Genomic DNA, 13677 nt, shown 5'->3' on the forward strand with positions numbered 1-13677 from the left:
GGTCACTCTAGGCGTACACGCTGGTGGCAGCAGTGACTTTTTAGATTTTTTGGTGCATTTTCTTTTAGCCTTACTGCATTTACCGTGTTTGGCTACTAAGTGTGGCTAGTGGTCAAACATGGCCATGCCACAAGATTATTCGCTTGTCCTTTAGCCATCTTGTCTGTTAGCCTTGTTCCAGTGCCTGGAAAAGCAGGGGCTTTTGATGTGCTACTGGAGGGCTATGTGTGTTTGCTGCCAGGCAGTGGGGTGGGACTGTCTGGTCCCAATCCACAAACTGGTGCCACTGTGTCTGAGTGGTATGCATGGTTTTGCCACTAGTGATCCCGATTGGACACTGCCGTGGTGTGTGGGGGGCAGATTCGTCATTGGCTAGTGGGAGCTGCTGCTCTTACCTGGCTTTTAGGATACGAAGAGGACCCCTGCACCCACTCTAGAGAGATCTTGAAAGAAACTGAAGGAGGCAAGATTCCTGTCCAGCTACAGGACTTGCGAGTAGACCGTGGTCCCTTCAGAAGAAGGCTTGGCAACCAACTTCTGGTGCTGCCCTGGTAGAGCCCTGTCCTGTGTAAGATCTCCAGTAGTCCTGTGAAGGAGCTGCAACCCTTGGAGTGGAGGGGACATCCATTCTTGACATCAGCTCGGACTCCCATGAAAAAGAGCCTTCGGAAGTGCCCTAGGACCGCCCTGTGGCTGACCATCTCTAGTTTGGACTACCGTGCTGCAGATGTCACCATTTTCGAGTTGAAGCCTGGAACTTGGGGGATCTTCAGTTTGTGCAACGGTTGTATACAAATTGTTCGATTTACAATTGTTCGAATTACAATTGACCTTTTCACAATTGACCGAATTGTGAAGGTCAATTGTAACATATATGCGGGGGAAACCCCCCACAATCCCCCACCCAACGCAAAACCCCCCAAAACCCCATATATATATATATATATATATATATATATATATATATATATATATATATATATATATGGTCAATTGTGAAAAGGTCAATTGTGACCCTTTAAAATCGGTCAATTGTTCATTCGAACAATTGTAAACGAACAATTTGGGTAATATATGTGCAACATGACTTACCTCGGCGTGCATCGGTGGCCATCGTCCGAAACTGCTTACCTGTGTCCATTCCTGTTCTGAGAGTGGCCCTGCATCAAATTCTTTTGCATATCTTCACTGGAAGACCTTGCACCAGCAATAATCCACAACCGGATAACTGCTCGATCTGCAACCCATGGGAATCAAGGGCTGAGACTGATGGCGGAAAAAGCGACATTGGACCTTCTTCAATCGACCTGCCAAGTCCTGTGAAGAATCGGAGTATGAGGGGTGAGTTGTAGCAATACTTACCTGACCCCCTAAACTCTCTTTAAAAGTTTGGATAACTTTAAGAAACTTTGGTCTTACTTTGGATTTGCCAATTCTTGTTCACAAAAGCACTCCTAAAGTTGGGAACATGTTTGTTAGCTTCGTTATCTCGTTCACCTGACATTTGGAACTGTTCACTGGACCCCAGACACCCTACCTTCATTTTTTCCGGCTTCACAAAACTGTATGGGACACTGCTGAACTTTTGGGCACAAGACCTCATACATTTTAGGGAACAACTTCTGAAGTTAGGATTGAATCTCTGTGGACTGTAAGTGCTAATACTAATCTGTACCTTCCTTTGGGGGTTTGAGATGTATTTTGACCTAATCCAGTAATTGTATATATGTATCTCATTTTTTGTATTGATTGATAAAATTACCTGTTAGTAGCAATTTCTCACTGTGTTATTTGCCCATAAGTAAAGATGTATTGTTATATCGGATTGTCTAAGTGTGTTCCTTGACTGCTTCAATCTGTGTACTCATTGTGGACCCTTTACAAGCTCACCACCTCTTGAGACTTAGCCTAGACCACTCGCCTACCTTGAACTTGTTTGGCTACAGCTCCCATAGTTGTCCCTGTCACAATATAGGTTGGCCTTCTATACATCTGTATTCATTGAGTTGTAAAGTGTTCTTAGATTTAATATTGTATTCTTTTAGATTTTGTAAAGGCTCGATGTTGAGCCACATACAAATAAAAAAATATAGAAAATCAGTCCTAACAAAATGGTGTACAGCGTTGGGATGACCCTCTCCACTTAACATTTAGGTGTTTAGTGGGTGAGGATCAGTATTGGGAATCTCAGTGATGTGCACTGGTGGATTGTCTGGATAACACTTACACGGTACACTGTGATATTTGGTTACCTTGTAGTTAACAGTTACCTACTAGATTCGATAACATGGAAACAATGACGTTCACTACTTCTTCAAAAGTGGATCACTTGAAAAAGTTGTGTAGTGACTGAGGCCTGACAGTCTCTGGCACTAAAGCTGAAATAATTGATTTTGAGAACAGTAAGGGTGTACCTCCCATAACTAATAGTACTGATAGTGGAGCTGGGGCTGGACCCAGCAACAGTAATGTAGTTGATGCCAGTGCAGATACTAATGTTGAGGATGAGGAGGAAGAGGATGAATCCTCTGGACTATATTCTGTCACAGAGGCTGAGGCAATTTTTAACTTAAAAAAGGAGATGGCCAAGCTCAAGGAGAAAGAGCTTGAGTTTAACAAGGCTAGGTTAGACTTTGAAAGAATTGAGTGGCAGAAGGACAGAGATAACCAGATGGAGCTTTCCAGGCTTCAGCCTTCACAAGGTTCTTCCAGAGGATTTGGAGATGGTTCTAGGTCCTCTTCACATCCAAGATTCCCAAAAGATCTGCTCAATGTGTATGAGGAGAAGAATGATATAATTGATTGGCTTGGAACTTTTGAGTATGCATGTGAAGTACAAGGAGTGGGTGATGCTGATAGGATTGCATGGTTGCTCAGTAGACTGCCTCATTCTGGCTACAGTGCCATTTTGGAAATGAAAAAAGCGGAGGAGCAAGATTTTGCAAAACTTAAGCAAACTCTCATCTTAAAGGTTGGGAAGACTTCTGCCCAATACTTGAGGAGATTTAGAGGGTACAAGAAAAAAAGAATGCATGAATTATGTTACTTTTGTTACAGATTCTTTGAAAAACGTGTGTGGCTGGGTAGAGGGATAACAGGTAACCACCTTTGAGGGCATGATTAATTTGGTCATGCTTGAGCATATTTTTTCCTCTTGTTTACCAGAATTGAAGCAGAATTTGGCTGACTCGAAAGAGTTAAATCTTAAGAGGTTAGCCATTGCTGCTGACTTTTGGGTCTCACATAGAATATTCCATAAGCACAAACCTGCTTCAGGTAAGCAGGAGGAGGGAAAGAAAGAGAAAGAGGATGGGGGTAGTGATAAAACTTTGTCCATGAAGGCACACAAAACGTTTAATAAAGGGAAGTCCCAAGAGTCAGGTCAGGTTAGTGGGACTAATTCTCCCAAGGATGAGAGTGGTGTCTCTAAGCCTCCCTATGTCTCAAGACCCAGTGGGATCTGTTGCACTTTCAGAGCCAGTGACCACAATAAGGGGGACCCCAGGTGTAAAGGTAAGACCTTGGGGGTCCACTCTGCAAGTCTGGCCTTCTCTCAGTATAAGGAAGATGAGATTGCAGGGGCGTCCTTCTCTTTAGATTCCTTCCCCACAGGCGAAGAGTCTAAAGTTAGACTAGATTCCTTGGAAACTAGTAGTGCTGGAGCACCTGCTCCCATCCCAATCCTGTCCCTTAGTCATAATTCTTCTGAGGATAGTGTTCAGGTAGCAAGTGTGAGTACCTCTACTGTTCAGAACACTGGGCCCCGTCCTATTGATGTAGCTTTCTCCATGGTAAACCCACAGGTTCTTGCCAGAGATCCTGTGCGGGATACTCAGTTGGCTGATGGGCCCTCTCTCAATGTTCCAGTAGCACCTGTCATTAGAGCTGTGAATAGATAAATGGTCAGCACAGCTGTCAATGTTTGGATAATGGTTCCTAGAAGAGTTCTGGGTGAGCTAAGTCTTCAAGACTTAGCTCCTAATAGACACTCACCAGACTCTTCAAGCCCTTGGTCTCAAAATCAGTCTGCCTTAGCCAAGCCTAAGGGAAAGCCTAGGCCTAAGGGGAAGCCCATGGCCAGAGGAGTCAGAAACAGAGGCAGGAGGAGGAGAATATTCCCCCTGTCCTACCTACAACATCGGTTGAGGTAGTTGGTAGAGTCCCCATTCCAAGTTTAGAAGAAGGTCACCCAGATAATCTTGGATCATATAGGACTCCAGAGCTACCTAGCATGCTGGTAGAGAAAATCCCTAGGAGGGAGAGAAGTATGGGCCAACAGAAAATAAAACCATCATGGATAGGCCTATGGAGAAAGGCCTGCTTCCGATGGGAGGGTTCCCCTCCAGTGAAGCAAATAATTCAACTGGAAGGTGGGTTACTGGAAAGTAAGCCCACAGATCCCACCAGATAAGACCTTGAGAAGTTGGAGTTTTCTCAGGATGTGAGGCCCCTCCTCCTGCAGTTGGTGTGTGACATTCCCCTTGTGGATCATCCTAGTGTCGGGATACCACCAGACTGTTCTATCACACATTCTTGCTGGAAATGATGGGGGTCCCAGAAGAAAACCAATATAGGGGTCTCACTGTCTATCACCAGGTTGACAGGTGTGAGACAGGAAATCAGTTACTCCAGAATTCACTTTTAGGAGTGGACTAATTTTTACCAGAGGTAAGGCCTGATTTTATTAGCCCTTTTACTCTTGAGGCCTCGGGCAATAGGTTACAATTGGTAATTGCTGATCACGATACTATGTGTCCTTTTGCCAGTCCACAGATAATGACTGACAGGTCAGTCATTGACACCTTGAATGGCAGTCCCAGAGGTAGCTCCTCTGCTGTGCTCAGTAGTGGTCAGACCCAGTGGAGGGAGGGTGAAGTGACATGTCAAGTGTTACTGAACTGTCATCCACAGGAAGATGGTCTGAGAGAGATACTTATCAATGCTCTCTTAAGTTTGATTGGAACCTTTAGTGAGCTCCAGAGGAGGAGTTGAGACCTTCTCCTGTCACACATACTTTGTAAATACCTTAAAACATGTGGGTGACCTGGGCCTTGCCATGTTTCATAGCTTGTCAAGGTAAACTATTCAGTAGGCCTTGGTATATCTTGGAAAGGTTACCATAACGTTTCCTGTGAATAGTGTGGAGGATTCTTTCTTGAGAGATAGATTTGGAGCCCTGCTTAAGGCTACAGATAGCGAGCCAGAGAAATCTGTGTGTCTCCCTGCACTGTGCCAAAGCAGCCCTTCTAATGGCTTCAGTGAAAATAACTTAGTGTCTCCTCACCTGACCCCACACCAACAAGGGGAGCTGGAGATTTTGCTGAGGCAATCTCTCTCCTTATTGTCACTGATACCCCTGAGATGAGGTTGGTGTAAACCAGACTGTATTGTGGGAGTTGGTGAACCCACCAGGTTTGGGTGTTGTGATGGTTCTGAGCAACCAGGAAGTTCTGACAGTTGGTGTGTGATCCACCCTGTGCTGGAACAAGGGGTGTTTGAGCACACTAACTGCCTAGAATCTTGTTCTGAGGATCTGGAGGAACATAAAGGTACAGCCAGTTTGGGATTCTGTATGGACACTAGAGGTTGGTATGCTGTCCCCAAGACAAATACACACTCCCCACCAAGAGGTAACAACTTGGGGGATCAGCTCTGTACTGAAAAGTACAGAAGCCTGTTTGATCCCTCTGCAGGGTATGGAATGCCCTTTCAGAAGGTATTGACTTCTGGATTGGTGGCTGCAACTGACACCTGTCAAATGAGATTAGACCATGTTCTGAATGGGAAAAAGGATCTCAGCAATACATGTCTGGGTAACATGGGAGATTCAACCCCCACATCGAAAGAGCTGGGAATAACTCAAAAGAATAGGTGTCAGGACCTTCATCATGCCAACCTGTTCTGCGGGACAGCCAAGTGTCAACCTGAACAGGAGCCATTGGCCTTCCTTCAGCATAACTTTGGTGTAAGTGACAGCAAGATTAAACCTCTTGCCAGTGAAGTACATGATGTACAGAACTGGGCAACCCCAACTACCCAAGCACAAATGAGGACTATTTTGGGCTCCACTGGGAAACACAGGAGTAAAGTGGCAGACTATAGAAGTATAGATATCCCTCTGACTGTCCTCACTACTTCAAGTGGACCTAAACAATTCTTATGGACCCTGGAATGTGAGAAGGCCTTCACTGGCCTGAAAGAATCCATAGGTAAGGCCCCTGGTTTAAGTGGCGCCTGATTGGAAGAAGCCTTTTATAGTGCAGACACATGCCTATGACCCTGGGATAGTTAGTAAACGTTCACAGCTTGATGCCAAAGGTGTGGAAACAACCTACATATCATATCATCTACCAGTTTAGGAGTGAAGAACTCAGGGCCACAGGTGCAGAAGAGATGCGTTTCCATTAGATGGTGACTTAGGAAGTTGACAGAGTACCCAACAAGGGATTAGTTCCCCCATCCCTAGTCTGGGAGGGGTAAGTGGTAGGAAAGATTCCTCTCTACTGCACCTTTCCATCCACCCTTCCTTGCTACCTTGAACTAGTTTAGCTACATTTTCCAGAGTTGTCCTTGTCACAATATAGGTTGGATGTCTATACATTTGTCCACCAGGCCAGAGTATAGAAAATCAGTCATAACACTACTATTTACATTTTCAACTGTACGTGCATTCTACAACCAACAATCCAGACTTGCCATCAAAGCAGCCTCAGATCTACACTGTCCCAGTTCGCACATCACAAACAATGACATGATATATCTTGATGTTATAAATGTCATGTAATGATGTGTCTTTTCATAAAGTCATGTCGGCTGCCATATGTAAATCCATGCCATAATATATTATGTATTGATGTGGCACATCATGATATGTCATATAAATGTCATCTCATGTTCTGTCTTGATGTGCCTCTATGTACTTGAAGACCCCGCTCCACATGGGTCAGTGACCAGGTCACGGGACAAGAACCTCTCCTCCTCACTGACCCTCCTAGAGCAGCCTTGCCCGGGCTGCCAGCTAAGAGCCAGAGACAAAAGGCAGCAGCCTAGGACAACCCCCATCCCCTGTTTGCCCATGTTCATCCAGGGATGACCAATAACGCCCATCTCTGCAGCTACAATCAGGTAGGGCAGTAGGGGCGAGGAACACAGGCATTACAGTGCTCCAGAAAAATAGGTTGTGTTACTATAGGCCATTTTGATTTTGACAGACATCACCAGGGCTGTTTTATTTATTAGTTTATGGCTGAGCATGCTCCCATCTTTAGATATAGGGCCAGATAGGCATTTTCCTAACCCATTCTGTTCAATAAACACCCTTGAACTGTGCATCATTTGTGTCTGTGGGGATGGAATAGTGAGCAGACAGGGTAGAGAACAGATGCCACACAGAACTTTGGGGCGGTGAGATATGGAGAGTGAGTAATGGTGCCTAGAAAGAGGAAGAGTGGAGACCAAGAGTGAAGAACAAGGGTGAGGAAAAGCGAAAGGAAGAGAGGAGAAAGAGAATAGTTAAGCCCAGATTTCCCATTGCTGCTGTGGATGACTTTAACCACAGAAGAGCGAAAGACTGGGTCTGCCCTATGCAGATCTTAACATGTCCCCTGCAGGTTGCATGCAGATATCTGCATCAGGTGGTTAGTTACCCCATTGATCTGTATTAAGCAATCCTGTGGAACCAGCGCGAGGCTGCGAATGTGTGACCGGTAGATCATGTGATCACCCACAAATACTAACGCATATTGTTTATTCCTGCAGGAGGTTCCTGAGGAGGGCCGGGCCAGCATCTACAGGTCTGTAATTATAAACACCTCCAAGGAGATGATGTGTTACAGTGACTATCCCATCCCGGATGATTACCCAAACTATATGCACAACTCTAAGATTCTACGGTACTTCAGAGACTACGCCAAGCACTTTAATCTACACAAGTACATACAGTTCAAGGTAAACCCAATGAGAGGACTGATTGCTGAGGTGCAATGACACTCCCATCAACATCACTGATACCTTCCTCATACTGCAGGCTGCCATTGTAGCCCTGCTATGTGCATGGTCCCCATGTTGCATGTTTCCCTTGTACAGTAACACTGTGAGCATGATGGTTCTATATCGGTTCCAGGGGCAGTGTGCTTAGAGACCAGTGTTCAGGTGAGCCTAATTTCATGTTTTTGTGGCCTGGTAGGCCTGCTACCAACAGCTAGGGATGTAAAATTGGTTTAGTTACTGGATCCACCTACTGACTGAAAGACCCCTTCATCATCAACTCTGGCTTTTAATCTGCCAGAGGATCTGGAGGTGACCAGAAAATAGGCCTTGGTTAATCCTAAATATTCTTAGGCCGAAAATGCCTTACAGCACTGTAGTAAGTAAATATGCACAGAAGTGTAAGGGTCTTTTTTAGTTATGAAAGTAAAGCATGACTAGAAAGGTTGGACGCACTGGCGTTCCTGTTCACTGGCCTACCTTGGGGTACTAACCCAGGGAGCCCTCCTGGCATGCCTTTAGCTGCCTTACCTCCTCATTGGCTGGGCTCATGCTGAGCACACTGGCTGTATCCCGGAAGGCCCTGATTACTGTGGCAGTATTCACATGATATTGTAGGCCGCATTACCATTTTGGTGGTGTGCTAAAAAAGTCAAAGTAAAACCTTTAACTGTTATTTTTTTAGCAGTATCAGGTTTACTGGCACTTTTACCGTACTGCCAAACTACAAGCTTGTGATGAATTGAAATAGATATCTTGAGCATGTTGCTCTCCTCCAGTTTATCTTCCAGAAATTGAGGACTTACCCTGGGCAGAATTAGCACTCTTGGTAAATCCTCAAATATCCTAAGGAGTTAAATAAACTAAGGACTAATTCTGTTCTACGACTACGCCTATTCTAGCAGATTTCGCCAGATTGTAAGTGTGGGTAACGGAAAGCCGAATTTGGAAACTTCTAACGAGGCCCACAGTGGCACTGGCAGTATTGCTTTTTATATTGGGAAAGTAGTGATCAACATCGATACTAAATAGAAACTTTAATAATAATGTACAGCATATAATAGAATATTTGTTATATTACACAAGCATGTCAAGAAATACCAGAAGCCAGTTCTAATATAATCATCAAATAAGACCAAATAGAGGAAAAACACTGGTTTTAACTCTGGGAGGTGAACATACTTTTTACAAAGAAAAAACCATCTGATAATTAATTAAACCACCCATCCTAAGATAAAGAATCCATTACAGAGCAATTTGGAGTTTGAAGATGACAAAGGTGATCAATAGAAATTGCATAATTATGCTTTTCATAATTAAAGCTACATTTGTCCTCCTAAACACCAGCCTCATTACAAGTTTGGTGGTATCTTTGCAGTAAAACTACAGAGATACCACCAAAACAAATTACCGTTACTGCCACTTGGTCCAGCAGAATTACTGCCTGATTACAAGTGCTGGTAGAACTCCATAGGGATTTCCGCGGAATTAGCACCAGCAGTAATTCTGCCGATTTCGCCCTTTCTTTGGCGGAAAGGTGGCAGAGTTACCACCAGCTCTTAGCTGGAACCTTCGGCCATGCCCAATCTACATTTTAAAACAGTACCGGCCACTAGCCATGGCCTTTGGCTGTGGGCACTGCACATGTTCCCCCTCTCTTTTGGGCACACAAGCCAGGGCCTCTGGTCCTGGCCAGTGAACACGGCTTTGGCCTTGCCCACTCTACATTTCAAAAGTGTACCAGGTCACTAGCCATGGCCTTCGGGCGTTGCCACTTTCCACTCTCCACCTCCCTGTAGCTGTCCCAATTCTTTTGTTTTTTCTTCTCTTTTGTTTTCTTCCTTTTTTCCCATAACTGCGGCTATATCAATGTACTACAGATAGCTTTGGTTATCTGTGGTCAAAGGATAACCGTGGTTATCAGGAAAAACATCAAAATAATGTTTTTCCTACCCTCCCAGTCACTCAACACGCACCCCTCTCCTCCTCGCATGCTCCTATCCTCCTCCAAATTGTATTTTTCTGCCTTTTCGTTCCCGGGTAGCGGCTGGTATGCCTGCGGTTATCGTACAATAGATAAGAAATCAGATTGGAAGGGAAGCGGTCAGCTTCTTACAATGGGATGAGTTTGAGGGACATTGTGACAGGTTGTGGAGGGGAGTAAATGGAACGGTCAACGGGGACAATACATAAGTAGACATACATAGATTAAGAACAATGAACATTGTTATGTTATGTGATGTTAACATTATTTATATAGAGCACATCCACCACAAGGGCCCCATGGCGCTAGGACACTAAACAGGGGCACTCAACCGCCATGCTAGAAAAGAATAGATTTAGTGCACGTCGGAACTGCAGGTGATTTGTTAGATTTCTGCATTACTGTGCCCATTCCACACGGTGCCCGCAGCAACTGAGAAAGCCTGGCCACCCAGTCGAGCTCTCTCGAAATTTCAGAATGATGACCAGATTGGCTGCTTCTGATCGTAAGGACCTAGTTAGAATATAAAACTTACATTTCTACTGGAGAAATTCAGTGCCCGGCCCGTAATACGCCCGATGTACTATGCATAGGGCTTTAAACTTAATCCTCTTAGCCACAGGGAGCCAGTGTAAAGCACGGACCACTGGACTAATACAGGTACTATATAGCAATCCTGTCACTACTCTGCTTGCAATGTTCTGCAAGCGTGGAAGCCGCTGGATCAAGCCCCTTGGCTGAACCAGGTAGAGGGCATTACAGTAATCAATTTGGCTGGAGATTAAAGAAGCCACCACCTGAGGGTGCAAAGCTTCCGGTAGAAAAGGCATGATCCTAAGAAGAAGCTTTAGCATATAGAAGCCCGTCTTACAGACCATGCTCACTTGTGCAGCCATTGATAATGTCGATGCCAGCCCCACTCCTATGTTTTTGACCAGCATAACCAGAGAGGAAAGGCCTCCTAGAGCTGACGGCTAGAACCAGAAGTCTTAGAGGGGGGACCCACCACCATCACCTCTGTCATGTCCTCATTCAGTTTAAGCCAGTTACCATCCATCCAGCCCTTCACAACCGACAGACACTCTGACAGCCTCAACAACACCTCAGATTGGTCAAGATCTAACCGCACCAGAATCTGGTTGTCGTCTGCATAGGCATAGCATCTGAAGCTGTGGGACCGTATGAGAGCAAATAGCGACTGAACGTAGAGGTTGAATAACATGGGGGACAAGGCGGAGTCCTGATGAACACCACAAGATAAAGTGTTAGGCTGAGACAGAAAAAGAGGATGGGAAAGTGACTGTGCTCGTCCTGATAAGAAAGAGGAGAACCAGCCCAGGACTGTTCCCGAAAGACCTGCAGCAAGATGGAATGGTGAACTGTATCAAACGCTGCTGACAGATCAAGTAACATCAGAGCGCCCACTCCATCTTGACCCGCCAGCATAGCCAGATCATCCATTGCCGACACCAGTACACTCTTGGTTCCCCGTCCTGATCGAAACCCCGAATGAAATGGATATAAACCGTTTGAGTGTTCATGATAAGAAGATAGAAGCGGGGACAGCAAAGACTGTAATACTTTCATAAAGAAAGAAAGGAGTGAAATAGGGCGGTAGTTGGTCAAAACCGAAAGGGTCAAGCAAAGGTTTCTTTTAACAGTCGTAGGACGCTGGCCTGTTGCAGCTCAGCTGGGATACTACCCTGCTGAAAAGAGCAGTTGGTAGTGACAAGAGTAATACCCTCAGGAAGAATTTCCAGCAGCACTGCCACTGGCATAGGATCTGAGGGGGCTACTGATTTCAATTTAGCAATTGCTTTTAGCACATCCTCAGTAGTGGAAACTAGGAAGCCAGACCAAGAATGTAAAGGTCTGATATTAGGTTCACCTATATCTATGCATGCTCTCCTCAAGCAATTGCTCTGGATAAGATCAGAGATATTTGTCACCTTAGTGATAACATTTTTTGCTAGGGAATTGCACAAAATCTGTGAGTGAGCTATCTTGGGTGTAATGGCAACAGTAGAAGTAAATGATTTAACTACCGAAAATAGCTCCTTTGACTGATTGAGAGCCGTCACACAGTGAAAAAAGTCTGCTTGGTGAGTTTGATTGCTCTATGATAATTGTAGGTCAGCTTCAGGGAGCAAACCTTTTCATGCTTATCGTAGTTTCTCTGCCATTTCCGCTCTGCCTGCCTTAACTGTCGGCGGGCTGTTTTGAGCTCTACTGAGAACCAGGGTACGGAGGGACATTTCCGCGGGTGAATAAGGTTAAGTGGAGCCACAATATCTGCCACTTCAAGGAGAGTCGAGTAAGGGTAGATAAATCAGGTATAGGAATCAAATTTAATTTTTCAGCCGTCAAAGCGGCCAATACCCTATAGTCCACCTGACGTGGATAACGGCGAAGGATGACCGCAGGACATGGCATGGAGGGGCATGAAACATTCATGATGCAAAACGACAGATGATAGTGATCTGACCAGATCACAGGGCAGGGGGGATCACTTTGTATATTGGCATCGGCTGTAAACGTAAGATCAAGAACACCACCATGCCTATGAGTGGGCTCTATAACTAGCTGATTCAGCCCTAAGTCTGCCATTGAATTGTGGAACTGGGCTGGGTCGCTGGCAAGAGGAGGGTTAAGCCTAACATTAAAGTCACCCACAATCAAGATATTAGGAAATTCAATTGGAATGCAGACACAAAATCGGGGAACGAGTCAGAGAAGTCTGCGTGCGAGCCAGGTGGGAGATATACTAAAGAAAATGTAACACAGACTTATTCGGACCCTCAACACCTACCAGAAGGGCTTCCATTTTGATAGAATGGGGGATGGGGATTAGCGTGAGAGCCAGAGGTGACTTACCAATAATCGCAACCCCTCCACGTGGACGGCAAGCTATTCTATCTAGATGTACAATACTATAATTATCTGGGAGTGCTGAACATTGGACATTTTTAAGTGCAAGTAGGCGGTTAGGCAGCTGTGTTGGGGATGTGACCATGATAGGTGAAGTGCAAGAATGGAGGCAGAAGAAGTGAGGGACAGAGGCAGGTTAGAGGCGAGAGAAAATTGTTAGCTATTAGGCAGATCAGAGGTAGGTTAAGAGGGTAAATTGGAGGCAAGGAGGTAGGCTTTTAGTTTGGTTTTGAACAAGTCCATGTTGACTGGTTCACGGATGTCGGGGGGAAGAGAATTCCATGGAAGTGGAGCAAGAAGAGAGAAGGAGCGGAACAGTTAAATGGTAGTCTAGTAATCACACATCTGTTGTTTAAAAAAGGATTTTGGATTAGATAGGGTTGCAGCCTGTACTTCTAGAAATTGCCATTATTGCCCGATTTCGGGGCTTTCCTAATTCTATGTCTTCCCTTTTAGATATAAATGAATTCACTAAATCAACCCGAGTCCTTGACAGCACATGCTTTGTTAATCTATAACATTTAATTGTCAGGTTTTGGTACTGAACTTTCTCTAATTGTTTTGGGCCATATCTCACTGGAGGTACAAACTAGCTCTTATCTTATTTTGACAAATTACTCAGAAGCAGCAATCACCTAGAAACAATGACACCAAAGATAGCTTGATTTTGTCCTTCATATATCAGTTTCTGTACGAGATGCAAACGTCGCTGGTGAGACCGGAAGTGCTAGAAGTCTCTGCAGAATGTATTTAGTATCTTTTTACAAATTGTCAGCACG

General features: G+C 44.8%; 1 protein-coding gene across 6 annotated transcripts in view; it reads left to right on the forward strand.

The window, feature by feature from the left end:
• The window catches only part of LOC138532704 (flavin-containing monooxygenase 5-like), a 338239-nt gene that overhangs the window by 161860 nt on the left and 162702 nt on the right, over nt 1-13677 (forward strand). For all 6 annotated transcript variants that reach the window (XM_069641089.1, XM_069641088.1, XM_069641092.1 and 3 more), the window contains exon 4: nt 7759-7947. In XM_069641089.1, the coding sequence (XP_069497190.1) occupies nt 7759-7947 (189 nt within the window). The remainder of the gene's footprint in view (nt 1-7758; nt 7948-13677) is intronic.

Source organism: Ambystoma mexicanum, chromosome 1q, assembly GCF_040938575.1.
Source record: "Ambystoma mexicanum isolate Mex_15411 chromosome 1q, UKY_AmexF1_1, whole genome shotgun sequence".
NCBI lineage: Eukaryota > Metazoa > Chordata > Amphibia > Caudata > Ambystomatidae > Ambystoma > Ambystoma mexicanum.